The sequence below is a fragment of the Pelmatolapia mariae genome, linkage group LG10_11 (genome assembly GCF_036321145.2).
Source record: "Pelmatolapia mariae isolate MD_Pm_ZW linkage group LG10_11, Pm_UMD_F_2, whole genome shotgun sequence".
In the NCBI taxonomy this organism is placed as follows: Eukaryota; Metazoa; Chordata; class Actinopteri; order Cichliformes; family Cichlidae; genus Pelmatolapia; species Pelmatolapia mariae.
Genome location: NC_086236.1, coordinates 57,256,111 through 57,276,237, shown reverse-complemented (window position 1 = coordinate 57,276,237; position 20,127 = coordinate 57,256,111). Strand labels below are relative to the sequence as shown.

At 40.1% G+C, this 20,127-nt stretch overlaps 2 protein-coding genes across 2 annotated transcripts; both read right to left on the bottom strand.

The window, feature by feature from the left end:
* Positions 1-1,077: 1,077 nt before the first annotated feature.
* Positions 1,078-13,381, bottom strand: znf687a (zinc finger protein 687a). The gene is made up of 11 exons (XM_063487475.1): positions 13,332-13,381; positions 8,364-10,321; positions 6,851-7,106; positions 6,590-6,753; positions 6,299-6,483; positions 6,021-6,197; positions 5,770-5,932; positions 5,445-5,669; positions 4,620-4,732; positions 3,448-3,550; positions 1,078-3,368 (listed from the first exon to the last, which is right to left on the bottom strand). The coding sequence occupies exons 2-11, from the start codon at positions 10,314-10,316 to the stop codon at positions 2,736-2,738; spliced, it is 3,972 nt and encodes a 1,323-aa protein (XP_063343545.1). The 5' UTR covers positions 10,317-10,321; positions 13,332-13,381; the 3' UTR covers positions 1,078-2,735.
* A 1,098-nt stretch (positions 13,382-14,479) lies between these two features.
* Positions 14,480-19,353, bottom strand: LOC134636326 (26S proteasome non-ATPase regulatory subunit 4-like). The gene is made up of 10 exons (XM_063486265.1): positions 19,295-19,353; positions 18,276-18,416; positions 18,077-18,191; positions 16,764-16,850; positions 16,159-16,227; positions 15,835-16,050; positions 15,512-15,620; positions 15,269-15,406; positions 15,025-15,080; positions 14,480-14,922 (listed from the first exon to the last, which is right to left on the bottom strand). Exons 1-10 carry the CDS (start codon positions 19,318-19,320, stop codon positions 14,752-14,754), a joined length of 1,128 nt encoding a protein of 375 aa, XP_063342335.1. The 5' UTR covers positions 19,321-19,353; the 3' UTR covers positions 14,480-14,751.
* Between the last annotated feature and the right edge of the window lie 774 nt (positions 19,354-20,127).

Genomic DNA, 20,127 nt, shown 5'->3' with positions numbered 1-20,127 from the left:
ACAGTTCAGCAATTCTTCAGGTTTATTTAGTGTTGAAGACGTTTGCACAGATTGATGTTTTATGATAATCTATACGTTTGTGGCTGTAGCTCACACGATTAGATGACCTTCTGAGATGTGTTAGAGTTCCTTTACTCTGTTATGTGTTAATAAGAAAATATATTTTATTAATTGCAGAGGAATATTTCATGTTTGATTTTCAGATGTTCTCGGTATGAGTCTGTTTTTTGAAAAGTTGATATTTACTGACAAAAACTAAAGAATGATTCAACTTAATAAACATTATTGTTACACAGCAGCCAACAGTGAAGTTTTTTGAAAGAAATGACCAAGTTACAAGTGACTTTTTTTATAACCTCCTTTTCTGAAATGATTGGTTTGAAATTGTTATATCAATGCTAAACACACACAGGGGAGAGCTAACTTTGACACATTTTTTTTTTTTTTTACAAACTGTTAGCTGTCTATTGACATGTATGGTGGTGAGAAATATCTCAGAACTTGCAGCCTGTCAGAATGTTAATGCAAAGTTACAACTGAGGCTCACATTATGAAATCACCACATGTAGATGTTCATTCAGCCTTTCTAATTTGAAGACAAATTTGTTTTATGGCTGAACATCTTGGCTTCAACCTTTCCAAAACCAATTAAATTCAGTTATTTTTATTTTTTCTAGAAAATTAAAAAAATTAAAAACCTAAAACAAAAAATACCCATGTTTTAGAAATAAAAATACCTTTGCAAATGTAAATATGCAAAATAGTCTGCAGTTAAAAGCAAGTGTTTGATCTTGTGAGCTGCCTGTCAGTCAGCCTCAACAAGAGAGTGGTCAGCTGAAAAAGTATAACAGCTCCTTCAAAAAAAAAAAAAAGAAAAAAAAAAAAGAAATCCAACATTATGGGGTTAAAGGTTGTTGGTTGTTCCCAGTCTAACATGCAGAGCAAGTACAAACAAAATGGGAAGGCTGTGAAAGGAAACCATTAGGTCAACAGAAGACACCAAAACATCAGGACAGAAAATACAAACATCCATCTATGGTTTATGGTTTTAATACATGAAAGTTCATAAATCCACCCTACAAACCTCAGCCGTGAACTCTATTTGATTAAGGTAGGATTAAATTTATTGAGAGCATTCTTCAGTAGTGACAAAACCTGAGGAGGTGCAACATTTGTTGAGCTACCAAAATAATAAATCTGCATTACATCTGTACTGAATAAACATCCTCTAAATGGGGTGATAAGGGTTTTTTCTTCTTTTCTCTAAACAGGAAAATCAGGTGTCTCGATCAAACTGGCACTTATTCCTCCTTTCAGATCTTTTTAGAACACTTGTGTTAAACATGTTTGATTTTGCAGTTTCTCTGCGCTGATGAGGATGCTACGTTGACACCTATAGGTGAAAGAACCATGAGAGAACGTGTAGTCGGTTATGGGGAACAATAGTTTTAATCTTTTAGCAGTTCCAAAGACTTTAGACAAAATACATATATAACAATCTTCCATTTACAGTAATTCCATAAAGCAAGATTTAGGTAAACATATGGCCTGCATACCAAAAAAAATAACAATTTCACTTTCCACCTCTTGCTCACTGAATAAATTACTGAATCTGATATAAATACATTCAATTTATAAGGAATTAAACGTTGATTTCAATGCATCATAAAGTTGCACCCCTACAAATAGTGTGTCTGCGAGTCAGATTATTGCTTAACATTTTCCAAAGCATAATCAAAAGTTCTTAGAAAAATTTCCAGAAATTTTTGGTCCGCATTTATTTCAGTGCAATATGCATCTAAATGTGTAAAGACTTCAAGGTTAATATCAATAACGGTAAAAATATGTGGCCTTTAAGTGTACATTATTTTAAGTTAAGTAAGATTTTTTTTTCCAAACTAATCCCAAAGCACCAATGCTTTATTGCACATATGCAGTAAAGCATTGATGGCTGTAATTTTTGCTGCTTTCATTCAGTGATAACACCACCATTATTCCACTATATGCAAGCATATATTGCAAAGTTAAGCAAAAGCTAATGAAAAAGTTTCAGCAGTGTGACTCAAAGCAAAATTCAGGGGGAATCTTCTAAAAGTACAAACGTGTACTTTTCCATTTCAGCTCAGTACAGAAATTGTCAGTGAAAATAGTCAAGAAAAGCAAAATTTAAGTATCTGTAAATTGAAACTAAAATGTAGAGAAGCCAGCGGCTGCAGTTTAAGCTGGGAATGAAGTGAAAGAGACAGCATGCTTTGGAGAATGACTGGCAATAAATTCAAAGAAACGCATCAAAATCACTGCAACAATTTGCTAAAAAAAAAAAAAAAAAAATGCATTACAAAGAAAAAAAAAGATTTTACAGAAGAAGAAAAACCTCCAAAGTAGGAGGAAAGTATTGAAATTTAAAAAAAAAAGCATATTCATTAAATGGCCATCGTTATCACAGCACGGTTAGAACAGTGTTCACCGGCCTCTGCAGGCACATGATTGTGAGGGAAACAGATTAAACTCTAATTTCATTACATTAACTAAACACAGAAGCACAGCATTAGATCCTGAGTGTCACAAAAGCTCGTCTGGAACAATGAGAATCGCATCTGAACATTTCACATTTTCAGACTATATTGGTAATCCTTGGTAAAATCAGAGCAGAACTCGCACTTTAACCGGTACTCGGTAACAGAAAGGCACTTGTGAGTACTCTTAATCATGACATATTCTTCATGTTTGCCATCTCAGATCGTTTTTCCTGCGTTCCTCGCATTGATAAAAGCCATACCATGAGTTCTGAAGTGTGTATTCAGATCTGTGACCTTTTCAAAGTGTTTACCACACACCTTACAGGCCAGTGCTCCCTCCTCCTCTTTCCCCTCTCCTGTGGAGGGCTGAGTGGAGGGTGATGCTGGTGCAGAGCCATTCAGAGAACTCTTATCCTCGTGGTGCCTACTATTTCCAACGGAGGGTGACGGGTGCACACTGGGTGCTTGTTGGTTGTCATTGAGCACATCTCTCACTTTGTGGGTGATGAAGCGATGGCGTGACAGTGAGAAGGTGGATGTGAAGCAGGCGCCACACTGGAGACACTGCAGGCCGCCGTCGTCCGTGCCTCCGCGCCTGTGCTGGCTGATGTGCTCCAGGAACGCCACCTGCTCCTCTGAGGTGAAGCCGCAGACAGCACATCGAAACCCAGACTCCGGAAGAGAGGACGGAGCGAGAGCTGAGGAGGAAGAGGACCGTAGCTTCTTCCCCGGACTAACTCTGTCTGTGGACTCTTCATTCTGCTCCACCTTCACGGCTCCTCTCCGTCTCTTGCGAGCCCCCAAACTGCTGTCCTGTTCCGATGAACTGTCAGCTTCATCTTCACCACTCTGAGATATCGAGATACAAACTTTAGTAAAAAATACTTACTGTTTGACTTCTTGTGTGATCGGATTACCGCTGGCTTACCATTGTGGTTTTCTGGCTCGCAGTTTCTGTGCTGTGCCTCAGCTGAAGGTGCCTCTCCAACATCGTTCTGCTGCTGAAGGTTTTCTTACCTTCAGTGCAAAACCTGCGCGCGCACACACACACACACACACACACCAAATTACAGTCATAAATGTCCTCTGTTATGACTTCATACATTTAAGAGTTTTTAAAGTTAGTATTCAGGAGTTTACAACGAGCTTCCCAAACCTTGCACTGGGGGCCAGGGTCTGACAAAAGTATATGAGGTGCCCAAAAACATGAAAGCTTACAGGCTTGTAAGCTTTCATAATTGTGGAACAATTAAACCTTCTGCTTTTTTTGTGTCACCACATGAAATCAGTGAAGTCTCACATTGCTTCATACATATACCACCTTTAGATTCAACATCTGGAAAAAGTACAATGGCAACATTATTTGAAATGAGTCTGTTCATGCTTATCCAATTCCTGGTGAACTCTGCTGTTCACCTGCTTCCTTTCCCATTGCAGCCTACTTCAACAAGTCAGCCTTATTCACATCAAGCAGCATGGAGTTGGGAATTTGGAAGTCTGCAGGGAAGCACACTTGCCTTTGCAAATACGTACACTAATGGAGACAACTGCGGTACCATAAATTAAACATTAAGCAGTGTAGAGTTTACAGTTAGGATGAACCTACAGTGGACATTATATAAGTATATAAATCCCACATTAGGGAGTAATGGCTATGGTGAATCTTTATAAAGCCTACAACATAACCAACACTGTTACCAGCTAGTGGGGGTGTGTTTGATGTGCACCACAATAGAAATCAGTAAAATCCTTAAAAAAAAATTAAAAAATTAAAAAAAAGAACCAACGTTGTGGGGTAAAAGTTGTTGGTTGTTCCCAGTCTAACATGCAGAGCAAGTACAAACAAAATGGGAAGGCTATGGCAAACAAATTTGCTGATATCTGTGAGTCCTCATTTTGACGTTGTGATTATTATTCCTTATACTGAGGTGATGATTGTTATTCTTTCACTAATAAATTCAAAAGCTGTGGTCAAAAAATAACCAGAAATGCATAGGATTCACTGGTACTGAACAGCAGGGTTTTCCATACCTATAATGTACATTTAACACAAAAGAAAAAATTCCCTGTAAGTAGTGGTTGGGTGGGGAAGTTACTCACTGGCAGCGAAAGCTGCGGTTCATGGCTTTGTGCTTATCTCTGATGTGACGCCTCAGACTGGAGGTGGTTGTGAAGGAGCTCTCACATTTGTTGCAGGGAAACTTCTTCAAAATCTACACAAAAAGATTAAAGGATTTGGTTAAATCAGACATTTTAAACCAGTGATTCACAGCCAGGGGTGCAGAGACAGAGAGAATGCAGAAATGTTTTAAATAAATGAGTAATGGCCATGGACAGAGGCGTGCTGATAGATTCAAATATCGATCGTATTAATGCCAACGCTGGTTCAGTATGTATCCCACTGAGCTGTGTTAATTAGCTTCTATTGTTTAAATGTGCTATAGATAAAGTAGATGTGACAGTCAACACAGAAAGGTTCAAGGTCTCCAAAAACCCAGTTTGAAAATACATGAAAAGCTGAAAGGTTTTATTATGTCAATCAAGTACATATGTAAAACCAAAAACTGTCAAAATAATGTGCTCATGTATGAATCAGTACTTTGTATCCAGGAGTGTGGATAAACAAATTAGGGGCTCAGACACACTCTCACGTTCACACTTATGGCCAGTTTAGATTAACCTAACATAAATATCTTTGGACTGCTGGAGGAAAGCAGAGCACCCACACCCTCAGTCCCCCAGCAGCTTTCAAGCCACAACCTTCCTGCTGTGAGGCAACAGCGGTAACCACTGCACCACAAAGCTAACAACAACTTGTAAATGCTAAACTGATGTTGAATCTGTAACCATTTCAGATGTGATTATAAATGAACTCATCTGCACATTTATCAGCACACGGTGCTGTGATTTTTGAGGCTTCCAAACCTTGCCGTGCAGTTCACCCATATGGGTAATATAGTCCTCCCGGTCCGTGTAGCGCGTGTTACAAGATGAACACCTCCACCCTGAAGGGGTCTTCATCTTTTCTGGCTTCACCTTCTCTTCTTTGTCTTTACGCATCCATTCATCTCCATCAGAGCTCTCTAATTTCAGAGAAGCACCACCTGTAAGCAAAGGTAGCTCTCCTTTTGATTTGGGAGTCTTGTGGGTCTGATGGAAACAAGAATAAAGTTTAATTTTAAAAAGATTTTTTTTAAATGAGTAAGTAGAGGATGAGATTTTAGCACTACCTCAACTATAGCAGTTATACCTTGAAATGGTCCAGCAGGGAGTTCCTCTGAGAAAACAGCTTGGTGCATGCGGGGCATTTAAACACGTGGACCTTTTGATTGGTTAAATGAGTGTCAAAGTGGGCATGCAGCAGGGGTTTGTGGGTAAACACTGTGTCACACATGACACACTTATAGATCAGCCTGTGAAGGAAGAAATTCGGGGTAAAGAAACAGAAAGTGATGCAATAAATAGGAGCGTGAACACTCAGACTCTGTGTGCTGTACATACATTGGCTGTCCTTCAGGGAGCCCCGGATGCTGGGCAGTGATGTGGTTCTGAATGCTGGGGGCAGATTTGAAAGCCATGGGGCAGCTGGGACACTTATGGAACATGTCGCAGTGAGCCTGCTGGATGTGAGACTTCACCGAGTTCAGACCTCCAAACACCACCAGGCAGCTAGAACATCTGGAGAAGAGAAAAGTTAAAAAAATTAAAAATCAGCAGCGTGGAATCATGACTGGTGTAGCAGTGGTTTAATAACCCAATCACATGGGGAGACGTCACACCTGTAGCCAATACGGCGGGAAAAGTGCAAGCAGGTCTCGTCCACATGCATTTTGAACTGTGCCTGTTTGGCTGTGCCCCCACACTCTGGACACACATGTGGAGAGGAGCCTTGATGGATGCGCTGATGAGCTGCTGCACTGCAGCTGTTGGGTAGCAGCATGGGAGGCGAGCACTCGGAGCACGACTGGAAACAAGAGAAGCCAAAAAGGAAAGAATTAAGTTTGAGTCCATTTAGCAAGTCAGAGAAAATTTAATTCAATTACCCTCTTCCTTACACGATGGAGACTTACGGTGCTCTGTGCTGGCTTGATTTCCTGGAAATGTTCAGCTACCTCTTCTTTGCTGCAGAACTGAGCCTGACACTCAGGACATTTGTTACCTGTGTACTGCACTGCTTCTGCTTTCTTAGCTACTGCTTGATGTGCCTGGGGTGCTGCCTTTGGGTTGGTCTGGCCTAAAAGCATGGTGTTGAAATGATGGAAGAGGCAGTTAAAGCACATCCAAAAATCAAAACAGTGGAGTGGAGACAAAAAAGAAAAACATTCCCATACCAGCTGCTGTTGGTTCCTGCTGGCTGATCATCTGATCCACAGGTACTGGTTTCATGACCAAGTGTGAACACTGCATGATCAGGCCTCTGTCCTTGTGCTCTCTGGCGTGTAACAGCAAGCTGCACTTGTTGAAGAAGGCCAGCCGTTTGGCGCAGTGATTGCAGGTCACTTCGATCCTGAGCGAGCGCCGGTCGTAGTGCTGTGCTAAACTCTGCTCCAGGGCAAAGGCGTCACCGCACTCCAGACACCGGTAACCCTACAGGGGATCAAACATCCTCCTTCTCAAACTGACATAGAGCTATAATATTAAACAATGCTACAGCTTTGTTCTAATGAAGAAATATTCACTTTGCATTACATGTCAGAGCATGAAAAATAATCCATTGCTAGATATACTGCCCACATTTTCTGTCCTTTTTTTTTTTTTTTTTTTTTTTAATATAAACACGCTGATAATGTCAGGATTCCTGCTTTAATCAAGCTTATCTTCATTTTCAGCCGTGTTAACCTGATAACGTGCCTCTTTACATAACATGACTAAAAGAACTACTTTCAACCCTTGATTAGCAGTCTGTGATTGAACGGTGAAACAATCATGATTTTCCTAATTTAATCTAATTGCTTAGCTCTACAGACTGTATATAAATGATGGATATAGTCATTGTGATGTCACCCGTTGCTTTGTGAAGTCTTGTTTTCAAGCCTGAACTTTAGCATTTAGCTGCCTTGTTTTTGTATTGAAACCAGACGTCACAAGCATCAAGTTTTACACATCTAGGGAACATTCAAGACCAGCTTTTTGAATTCTGACAAAACTGTAAAGAAGTGAAACTGGTATTCTCTCACCATGTTATACACCAGGTGGTGTTGTGTAAGTGAGTGACAAAAATTAACCATGTTGCTGATTAGTAACTAAAGTTGTTAACTTCTTCAGGGTAAGACCACTGAATAAGAGTTTGCTACACTTCTGATTAACTGCTGGCAGAGCACTATAGGTCAATGTCTCTGCTGGATTTTTAGTCTTCCCTCACAGAGAAGAACTTTCCACATCCTCAGAAGATCTACTCTCATATGTGAACAGTCAGTGACGACATTTAACTCCAGATCCTCTATCAATGACAATTATCTCTCTGTTGTTGTTTGCATTTCCACCTCAGACATTTAACCTGACTTTAACGCACTTCAAAAAGCTGAAAAACTTCAGATTTAGTGATTCAACTACAAGCAAAACAGCATTACTACTTTGTGAATAAAATGTTCATGTTTTTGCAAAATTTCTAAAACTTTCAGTTGTTTCTGGGAATGTTGAATTTCCACTCTTTGGACACTTTCATTGCTTAATTGTAACATATACTCTTACCAGTAGCTGTTTATAAAAGAGATCAAATTAATACTGTGCAGAACTGAGTTCTGCTTTTAGGCTTAGCTTATTGCCCTCAAATGATTTACAAAAATATCAAATGCTTCATTTAGCTGCTTACCAACTAATTCATTAATTTCTAAGAGAGCTTACCTGCGCAGGTAGAGAAATGCCCCACTCTGCAGGAAGAGGGGCGCTCAGATTTGGTTTATAACTCGGCAGCAGGTTCTTGTTATTCAGGATTTTGTTGAAGGCTTCCACTAAGTTGGTCTGGCTCTTTGATATGATGGCCCCAGTGCTGTTGACTATAGATGCTGGCCTGCTGCTGCTTTGAGGGGGCAGCAGAGGTAAAGAAGCAGGTAGTGTCACCCCACTGTTGAGAGTTTTTTGGCCCAGGGTGCGCAGGTTGCCTGTACTCGCGCTGACTCTGGAGGAGGAGGTAGTAATAGAGGGCAGAGCTGCAGTTTTTGTGATGTTCACTGCTGTGGGGGAAACTTTAGGCCTGGCGTCAGCGGAGGTTTTCTCTCTAATTGTACTCGCGCCTTCTAGTGTGGCAGCACAGGCATCCTGCAGCATCTCCACTGCAGTCAGCTGACTTTCTTGCGGTAACTCCCTTTTGGCTCTTGTGTTATGACGCTGTGGTGATGGTTTTGGAGCAGTCACACCCTTACTGGTGGCTCTTCCGCTTCTTTTAGGCGCCACACCAGTGACAGTCCTTGTGATGCTGCCTGTGGGCATTTTGATTTTAACTTTGAGTGGTCGCAGTGGAGGTGAAACCGTCTCTGTGGCGCTTGCAGCATCCTCAGTGTCAGCATCACACTTCTCTGTGTCTAAATTTTCCCCATCTCCATCCACCTTTTCACCCATTCCTTCACTGTTACCCGTCTTGTCTTGCTGACAGTCCTCACTCTCCATGTGCTCCTCCTGATGGTGGAATTCGTCATGGTTTGCAGTTAGAGCTGCTGTTGAGCCGGGATCAGGGCTGCTGCTGCTTCTATTTTGGAGTAAAAACCCTGTCTCACTGGGTGGTGGGCTCTCAGGCGACTCCCTCTCATCAATCACATGTTCTGGGTATTTCTCCTCTTGGACTGAGGCAGAGCTGGTGCTAACATGTGGGAGGCGGTCCTGGGAACTTTGAGGTGAGGGTGGAGAGCTTGGTGTGGTAGGCAGCCCATCCTCCTCGTGTTGGGGTTTAGGTTTTGTGGAAAAAGTGAGCTTAGGAGGATCAGAAGGTCTCATTTCAGGAGACCCAAGAAAAGTAGGTGGTAATTTTGCTCTGTATTTAAACTTAGGAGGTGGGGCCATTACAGATTCTGGGCTCTCCTGGATCACCAGCTCTGGTTCTGAGTCATCTTCATCTGTGTGCATAACATGCTTGATTCCGGTTTCCATGCTGTCATTTTGTAGTGACGGTGATGATAGTGTATTATCTCTGAGACAGGTTTCATCCTGCTGAGGGGAGTGAGGAGAAAGGTGATCACTGACAGAGGCTGGGGAAGGAGGAGATAATGGGGTGGGAACACCAGTGGTTGGCGACTTGAGGTGGAGAAGGGGCCTTAAACTGTTCATAACATCAACCGCATGCTGGGAAGATCCAGGCTCAGGCCTTTTATCGGTTTCACTGTCACTTTCACTCAGTGTGGACCTCAGAGGTGAAGCCTGGTGCCATGCTTCTGTGCTAGACTGTCCCTGCAGGCTGGAGGGAGATTCCTCAAAGCCATTAGTCGTCTCGCCCTCCACGGCAGACTCGGAGGGGAGTCTGGGACAAAGCTGTGAGGTGATATCATCCAGCTTGACCTGCACAGGAGAGGCTAAGGCACTGCTTGAAGGATTGTCTGTTTTATCCCTGGCAGACTTCTCTTCCTCTTCAAAAGACTCTGACCGCACTGTGTTCTTAACAATAACACTAACCACAGGAGGCTCACTTTGAGGGGCAGGAGGGTCGGCAAACCTTGAAGGAGATCCACTCTCTCTCCCATGCACATTAGTCCGGGCCTCATCCCGTTCCTCGTCTGGACTGGACTGAATGGCCTCTTTGGCATCAATGTCAGGAATGTCAAACGCTGCCAGCAAATCATCAAAGTCTGGGGTCTTCATATCCCCCATTGCCACTGCAAGCAAAACCAATTAAAGCAACAAATGAGTTGGAACAACTGATTAATTTAGTCAGGACAAGCTGACACAGATAAACCACAAAGGTTACACATTTATGAAGGTGAATATATATTAATATACATTGATAAAGCTGCTCCTTATAAAATTCCAATAAACTACATGTTCTATATTTACTAATCAGAAGAGAATCCCTTAGTGTTTTTTTCCTGTATACAGCATTAAAGATGTAAACATCTGTCATTACTAAGACAAAAGCAATCACTCAACACATGCAGCTTTAATTACAGACTGACAAACCAGCAGCTCACAATCCATCACAATTCACAGGTTATTGTAATGTTTCAGGTATGGAAAGAAAGTGATTCATTTTCTTATTATTGATTGACTGTGTTGCAAAAACAGGATTTAAATTCCACTGAGAAAGACAAATGTGACCTTTACTTTGAGCACACAATTAACTCCTGATTTCACGAATGAATTGTGTGATCAAATTCTGACCAATACTCTCAGAGGAGCAGTGATTCTTGTAAATTGTGCACAGACATACGAGCTGAGAGGCTCCTCAGTTTTATATAATAATATGAAAATTGATTTTATGCTTTAGTATAATTTACTTTTTTGGGGTGTTATTGTTATAAAGTTAGATTTGCTTGGCAAGCAAGAGTTCGTTGCATCAATTCCAGCGGGAAACACGAATCGACAAAACTACGCGCTGCGGTGACCCCTTGTGAATAAAGGAGTAGCTTTTATCGTTATAAAGTTAGATTACACATATAACTCTAACCCACATTAAACTGTAACTATAATGCTGGTAAAATGAAAGTTCAAAGCATTTAAACGTAGCATTCAGCTGAAAAAACTAATAGTGTATTTTTTTTAATAATGAAGGTTTCTTTGTTTTCTGTACCCTTTTTGAACAATTTACGCAGAATTCTTTACCAAAGGAGAAAAACAGCAAACTAGTTGTTGGCAGTGCTTCGATGCCTCTAAGGTATTTCTGTTGGTTGTATAATATCCCTGTAAAAGCTACAGATTATGTGTAATACTCTATGGAATTTTTATAGTTTTTAAATCTCAGCCACCAAATGCACTGCCACCAGAAAAATCCCATATGTAATATTTGTTTGACCAGTTACCCCAAGTAAAAAAATAAAAAAATAAAAAAAATAAAAAAAAAATTAAATCTTTATTGAAAGATCAAAAACACTGACGCAGATATGAGTTTTCATTTCAACTATGAAAGCCAGTAATGTTATAGATTTAATTTGGCACTTAAGAACTTAAAGCAAAACCTACATTCAGCCACTTTATTAGGTACACCTGGCAAGTACTGGGTTGTTTCAGAACTGCCTTAATTCTTCATGTAATAGATTCAACAAGGTGCTGGAAACATTGCTCTGAGATTTTTCTCCATCTTGATATGATGATAAATCTGTACAGTTGCTGCAGATTCGTCAGCTGTGCATCCATGATGTGAATCTCCTGTTCCACCACATCCCAAAGTTGCTTTATTAGATTGAGATTGGCTGTGGAGGTCACTTGAGCACAGTGAACTCCCCATCATGTTCAATAACCAGTTTGAGATGATCTGAGTGGTTATCCTACTGGAGGCAGCCATCAACAGATGGGCATAAAGAAAATATCCCCCATAAGGTTAAACCACTACCAGTAGCTTGAATTGCTGATACAAGACAGGATGGATCCATGCTTTCATGTTGTTTAGCTCAAATTCCGACCTAACCAACTAAATATCGACGCAGACAGCATTTTTCTAATGTGTTGTGCATTTTTGGTGGTCGATTTTAGCCTCAGTTTCCTATTCTTAGCCGATAGAGTAGCACTCAGAGTGGTCTTTTGCTGCTGTAGCCTACCTGCTTCAATGTTCAGTTTGTTGTGCACTCAGAAATGCTCTTCCGCATACCTTCGTTGTATTAACCAGTTATTTTGGTTACTGTGTCCTACCCTATCAGCTCAAAGCAGTCTGGCCATTCTTCTCTGACATCAACAAGACATTTTCACACAGAGAACTCACTGATTATGTTCTCTTTTCTTGAACATTCTCTGTAAACCCTAGAGATGGTTGCGTGGAAAAATCCTAGCAGATCAGATCATCTAAAATACTCAGAGCATGCTGTCTAACACCATCAACCATGCAACATGCTAGGTCACTTGTTAAATTAATTCATTCTGATGCTGAGTTTGAATTTCAGCAGGTCGTACTGAACATGTCCGCATGCCTCAATGTGCTGAGTGCTGTCACGTGAGAGGCTAGATGGCCATTTGCATAAAAGAGCAGTAGAACGGATGTACCTAATGAAGTGGTCGAAGTGTATGCGCTTAAAGTATTGACTAAAGTTTGATTGCATTTTTTAATGAATGAATTATTTGCTCTTCTAGACAATAAAACGCGTATAAACACTTACCTGTACTTCACATATCTCTATATCACCATGTCCTAATTACACATTTATATGAATGCATGGTTTGACTGCACGTATTCACTTCAGACTCTCAAAAGTATAAAGCAATTAAATCCAAAACAGCGTTAAACTTTAGGTTAAAGATTTGGGATACTATTTCTACTTGCTTTAATCATGCAAACGTCTGTTTTTGTCCATAACAGCTTGCAGGTTTACGCTGACTAAAATCGAAAACAGTTGGCATGAAAAGGGGTTAGTCAAAGCAAAACTCCAAGAGGAGAGACTACCGGTGCAGAACAGCACATTTAAAAGAGAAAAACACGGAAAACTACTGCACAATTCTCACACCATCAAGTCAAACTTCACAGTCGTTTTGCAACAAGTGTGTGCTACTGCTAACAGCTAGCTACTTTAGCAGTTACCTGCTAGCTGGCCTTGCTAATGAAAACACACCAACTCCTTAAGCAGTCCAAATAACTGGAGCAGTGCAGCACTCGGGTATGCGGGCTCTAATCCATCTTATCCGCTGCGTGTTATGTGTGCTAGCATTAAAGAGGACACGAGAACTGTCATTTAATTATGTTACCTGCAAGTTAGCGAAGTTGGTTCCTCACTTTGCACTTGGTCTCATACGTGTTTGCGTCATCAAATGCGACGGTGAGCTACTGAACCAAATAAAACTCAGACGTCAGAAAGTGCCCTCTGTTATCTACACGTACCTTTACCTGCGCATATGTGTGACTTAATCGCGTTATAAACTATCTTATCTCCCACAAAAGAAAACAACTAAAAACATAATTCGGTTATCGACTTCGTCTTATTTACACACTATGATGTGATTCACAGCAATTTAACATACAATATCATCAGTCCATTGGGTGCTTGTTCAGGTAATTGTTATCGTAAATATCGAATCAGCCAATCATATGGCAGCGGCTAAATGCATGTAGGCACGTAGACAGGTTCAAGACGACCCGCTGGAGTTCGACCCCACGAACGTAATGTTATTTCAGAAACTGCTGACCTTCTAAGATTTACCGCACAACCATAGGGTTCACAGTGAGCCGCTGTTCTGAGTGAAAAAGTCTTGTTGATTTCAGAGTGGCCAGACTTCTTTGGGACTATAGGAAAGCAACAACACCAGAAATGATCAATCCTTAGAACTAAGATATGTAGAAGAGTACCTCTAAAGACAGAACATGCCAAAGCTTAAAGCAGATGGGCAACAGCAGCAACACTGGGTGCCACTCCCGTCCGCTAAGAGCAAAAAACTGAGGCTTCAGTTCATACAGGTTCACTAAAATTGGAGCACAGATTGAAAAACGTTGCCTGGTCTGATGAGCTGGATATTTTCTTTATGACCCCAACATACCCATTTCTGATGACTGCTTCCAGCAGGGCAATGCACCATGTCACAAAGCTCAAATCATCTCAAACTGGTTTGTTTAAATGACATCAAGTCCACTGTACTCAAATGGCCTTTAAATTCCCCCCAGATTGCAAAATTGAGATTATGGATGTGAAGCTGACAAGTCTGCAGCAATTGTGTGATCATTTTGATATGGACCAAAATCTCTGAGGAATGTTTCCTGCAAAAGGGAATCCAACCAGTACTAATAAGTTGTACAATAAATAAATAAATATTTCAATTATATTTTTGAATGGAAGTGTATGCAAGTATCAGGCCAACATTTATTTCTAGTTTGTGCAAGGAAATAAAAACTGTAAATAAACTTTTGAATTCTGGAAATTTATTGAGGAAATCTGTCCATGTAACCATGTAACTTAGTTACATTACAAACAAAAAATCAAAATAACACAAGTCCTGAACACAGAAGGGTTAACATCAGAAGAGTACATAAAAAAGGCAAATGTTTAGAGTTTACACAGCTATATAAACAAAAGATGAACAAACTGTTTCCTGTTCTGAGGAGAATAATGACACTATGGTGAATAACACACACAGAGCAATTCTCATCCTTTATTTATAACACTGTGCATTATGCTCATTTCTTTTTCTCCTCGTCCTTCTTGGCGTCGGGTTTAGAGCCTGTTTGAGAAGCTAGAGAGCCCATGGCATTACGAATGGCCTCGTTGTTGGGGTCGACCCCAGGAAGGTTTTCTAAAACACTCTGGAGGAACTCCGGATCCTGCATAACATCATAATCCTCTTCATCCTGAGCAGAGGTTTTTAAATAAATAAATAAATAAATAACTAAGGTTTTTGTTTTTAGTGTGATGAAAACTTTTGATTTCAAACCACAGTTGCTTATATTCACCTTAGCTTCACTGGAGTCGATGTCAGCACCTGTATCCATGTCCTCAGCACCAAACTCTGCAGAACAAATGAAAGCAGTGACGTCTGTGCATAACAAAAACGGGACTGAAAGTAATTGTAGTTGTTTTAACATGAAATTTTTAATATGCACGTAACATATACAGAGCACTTATAAGTTATGAACCCTCTATAATAATTTGCTGACTGGCTGTAGTAAAAGAAGAAGAAAAAAAATGTAGGTAAACCTGCTCCTGCTCCCTGCATGGACATCTGCAGAGCATAGGCAATCTGCTCATCCTCTGTCATGCGGCTAAAGTCTGGTAGGGCAGGTGTGGCTGAGTCTGTATGTGGAACAGACATCTTCAACAAGGCATCCTCAGACTCTGAAGCAGACAAAAAAAGAATATGTTGCATGTATACACTCAGATCACTCGTCACTGAGGGAAAACGGGCAAAAATGGGCATCTATAAATGCAATGTTTTCTCACCATCTGCAGCTGGGGAGGAAATGCCAGCTTCAGCAGCTGATGCAACAGCGGCTCTGCGAGCTTCATCCTCCTGTCGCTGTCTCTGCTCCTCCATGGACACACGCAGAGCCTAGGGAGAAGAGCAGGAGACAAAACCAAAATTACTTGCTAATGAAACACATTGAGTCTTACAACTGTGCAGAAAAAAGCAAAGAATAGGCAGAAAATATAATTGAGAAAGACTAAAATAGATAATTTGAAGAACTTTTAATGTAGTCACAAAAAGTTGTGGCTATATCAAACTGCACAAACTAAAACAAAAATTATGTCCTGTGTTCACTCACCAAAGCCAGCTCAGGGTCTGCACTGGGATCTACTCCAAACTCAAAGTCACTGGCACCCAGACCCAACATGGCACCACCCTCTCCTGCCAGAATGGGTGAGGACAGCAGGGCATCGGCAAGACTGGGACCCGGGGGTACTGTGACCAGGTGGGAACCTGCTCCCTCTTTGCCATTCAGCGTGTTGATGAAGGCTGTCAGCTTCTCTGTGTTCATCGCCTGCGGGCAGAGCAGAAGTTAAGGGGTGCATGTGGTTCTGACGACAATATATACACTCAAAATGTTTGAGTAGGTATGAGCTCAGAAGGCTAAAAAAAATAAAAATACCTCCTCTCCAAAGTTAATGACATCTACATTGACCTTTTCTTTCTTCAGACGCTTTGCCATTTTGACCAACTACAAAAAGAGAGAAACACTTGAGTTAAAACAAACACTAATTTATCAGGAGCGACATACATTTATAAGTTCACCAGTGACATCAGAGACCACTTAGCTAACAAACTGGTGTCGGTTTAAGGAAACAGCAACACTAAAGAAGCTGTTGAAGCAGCTTCAGCTCCCAGGCCAAGATTTGAAGACTTTCTGTTCTTTAAAGCAACAGAATCGACTTGTGAGGTACATTTCCTTTGTAAACAATTCAACTGATGCTGTAACGTTGAGATTGTGGATTGCATGCTGTGAGATAGTAATGTTTAATGTCAAGCTTGTCACGTCTTTCGTAACCTCAGGATACGATACTGGCGTCCAACTAGTGATTTCAGAGTAAACTCAGTTAACTGTAATATAAACTGACTGCTTTCCAGATGCTAGTCTGAAACAGCTGGAAGTCTTCTCACTGGTTATCCTAACCAAGGTGGGGGAAAGCAACGCTTTTTGAGCAATACATGACCCCTAATAAGAAAATAATAACTAATAACAAGAGCTCGGCTTACTTCTTTTTCGTTGTCACACACTGGGCTGCCAACAAATGCAATTATACGCATCTTGTGGTTTTTGCCCTGTCTGTGCTTCAGCGCCAACTACAGACAGAAAGACAGAACATTAAAAAAGAGAAACGAACACATAAAAAATAAAAAGCATCTGTGTGATTTTTTGTGTGTGAACATAAAAACAGAAATGGCAGAATAGCATTTACCAACATCAATACAATCAGTAACACTGATAACAACTGCATGAACTTTAAGCGATAAAGCCAAATGTGTTTAAAAACAAAAACAAAAAAACAACCAAACACACACAAAAAAACTTTTGAAATATCCACATTGCTTTCGATAAATTTAAGGAACAATTTCAAGTTACAAACTACACTGAAAGTATCAAATGGAACTTCAAGGAAACCTGTGGAAAGCCTGCCCTTTTTCAAAAGTCTGTAACACTTATGCTGAATTCAGACTTCGGCACTGAGTCAGGTGAGGTTTGTGGCATAACCTAAATAAGTTGCCCACGTTTTTGCTGATACTTATACTGATGCTATGATTACTATTCCTTATATTGAGACAATGATCGTTATTCTCTCACTAATAAGTTCAAAAACTGTGACCAAAAGTAGCCATAAATGCACAGGAGGAATCGAGAATGCTGAACAGACTAATCACAATAATTGTGTGTGGGCTGGAATTTCTAGGGAGCTGCACATCAGAGTTTCAGGAGGGTTTGTCATTATGACGTAGCTACGACGTAGATTTCCTGCTTAACACAAATCCCCAGTTTGTTTTTTTGCTCCTCTCACAATCTTGTTGTTACTTTTAGCCTTTCCAACTCAAGTTCTTGTACTGGAGTCAAGCTCACTCCTTATGCCCGTTCTTCCCGATTGCTTTCTTGCTCGTACAAATTAAATAACAGAGTACAACTTAGCCTTTCCTGCACTGTCAAACCAACAACTTCTTCTGCAATGGCCACATCCTCCTCCTTTTTTTGAAGCACTAGGCTCTGTTTCATCTAATATTTACTGCACTAACTGGGCTTAAGAACCTTTATTTCAAAATATTTTGCAATTCTACAAACCCAGCAGCTCCTCGCTTAGACAACAAAATTTGCTACTGTATCCATTAATTTAAAAGGACCTCACTAAAGCTGCAGAGAGCAACAACAGCACCATTAGTCCAGAGTTTTTAATCAAACTCTGGACTAATGATCCATCCACATGTCTTAAAACTTCACTGCATTCAAGCATTTATACTTGTCTATTGGGTGTCCAGCAATAGGACCAAGATAGCAGTTGTTGTATGATAAAAATCAAACTCACATGCGCCACCCTGATACCGGTGCAGAAGCTAATGTTTCCACATGGCTGCACAGCATGCAGCTTCGACAGTATCCTCCCCGTATCCGGAGTCAGCGTGGTCAGCACCTCACAGTTGCTGCAGAGCGAATCACAACACTTGTGTTATCATAGGTTTTATCCCATCTTACACCTCAGTATACTGAAGTGGATTGCTGCTTACTTTGCCATGGAGATGAGGCCCACGTTGTTTTCAGGGTTGCTGCGAGTCTTTGAGTGACATACGATGTTAACAGCATCCTGCTGAGCCTGCAGCCGAGTGGGTAGAAAGTCTCCATTTCGCATGTACTCACTGTTGTCCACACTAAGGAAATTTAAAGTAGATTATTTAAAATAAAAGCACTTGTTCAATGTAAATGAATGATATAAGTCAAATAACATAATTATTGCTTGTGAAAAGAGGCCAAAAACAATATCATCAGGATTTTTCCTGCTCAAAATTGGCATTTAAAGGTTGATTATGCAAATAAACAAATCTAAAACCACTCAAATTCTTTAAAGAAGTGCTTTAAAAAAATAAAAACAAAATTTTTAGGCAGCTTCTTGGACATAGCAGCTACTACAAAAATGTTTACAATTTGGGCTTTGTAAAAATAGGATTTTACCGACTTCATATAGAAATCAATACAATATTTTAATAACAATGTTTGAAAGCCTTTTATTGTCTCAAAGAATGAGTTATGTTACGTTAAAAGACAGTTAAAGGTCTAATTTAAGGCAAGCGATGGCATTAATCTTTGTTTACTGCGTTGGTGAAATGTATGTTTTCATATTGACAGTAGCCTTTTGATTTGTTAGCGGGCTAATGCTAACGTATCAAACTGCTTTTAATCTACCGCCAGAAGCAACCTAAAAATTACAGCTAGATTAAATTCAAGTTGGGTAGAAACGATATGAATTAAACTACAAATATACAAGCAGTAGCATGACCAGCTCCTGATTAAAGAGCTGCTGTTCAGCTAACAATGATTGCTTTGAGCTGCTGGCTAACGTTAGGTTGTGGAGTGACTCAGGGAATAGACGGAGTTCATTAGTTCCCAAACAAAGCGAGAAAAACACGTCCAAAATAATTTATATAAACAGCGCCAAAATGAAACACACTCAGCTTTTCATGTCACGGGTTCAATTAAACAAAGCTAGCACTCAAAAGTGTTCATTTTCAACATAATTCAAATTCCTTACCAGACCATAGTGCTTTCAAGCACCATCTTGGCGTCTGCCGTTTACTACGTCATCGCGATGCTTTGTGGGTAATGAAGTTAAATCAAAATTTCTCTGATAAAGCCAAATCTTTAAATTTTATATTTCTTGCTGTGTACAATCTACGGATTCCATATCGTATAAGAGCTTGTTTTCGATTCTGAAAAATAAATACATAAAATTGCCAGTCAGAAAGAAATTTTAAGCTATTATCTCAAAATTTCAATTTTAATTGCTGGTACAGTGAGCTGGAATGCCAGACTGTTATAAGCTGTTATAAACTAAATGAAAACTGGTTAAACTATACCGAAATAATTAAATTCTTTACATTGCATACAATTTAGAAAAGATGTAAGAAGAAATAATGGCTTTACATTGTTTATATTTCATTGTACATGCCGCAATGGCTTGCTGTGGTTTTCTTAACTGCACTTAATATGTAATAGGAAAAAATACACACACACACACACACACACACACACACACACACACACACACACACACACACACACATCAATACCCCCTTTAGTTCATATTTCCAGTTTAAAAAAAGAAAAAGAAACCATCCACAGTCCAGTGGAAAGAAAGTAGGTCAACCGAATTTGGCCTTGCAAATAAAAGTAGGTTAAACATCCTAAAGTGGGGACCAAATCATCCAGAGGCAGAAGATTTCATAACTGGGATGCAAGGTATGAGATATGCATTTCTCTGTATAAAAATTAGTAGCTCGAAACCTTGACATTATTCACCTGACAGTGACTGAATGACCATGAAATGATATCAAAAGAACTCACTATCTTCACTGATACTAAACG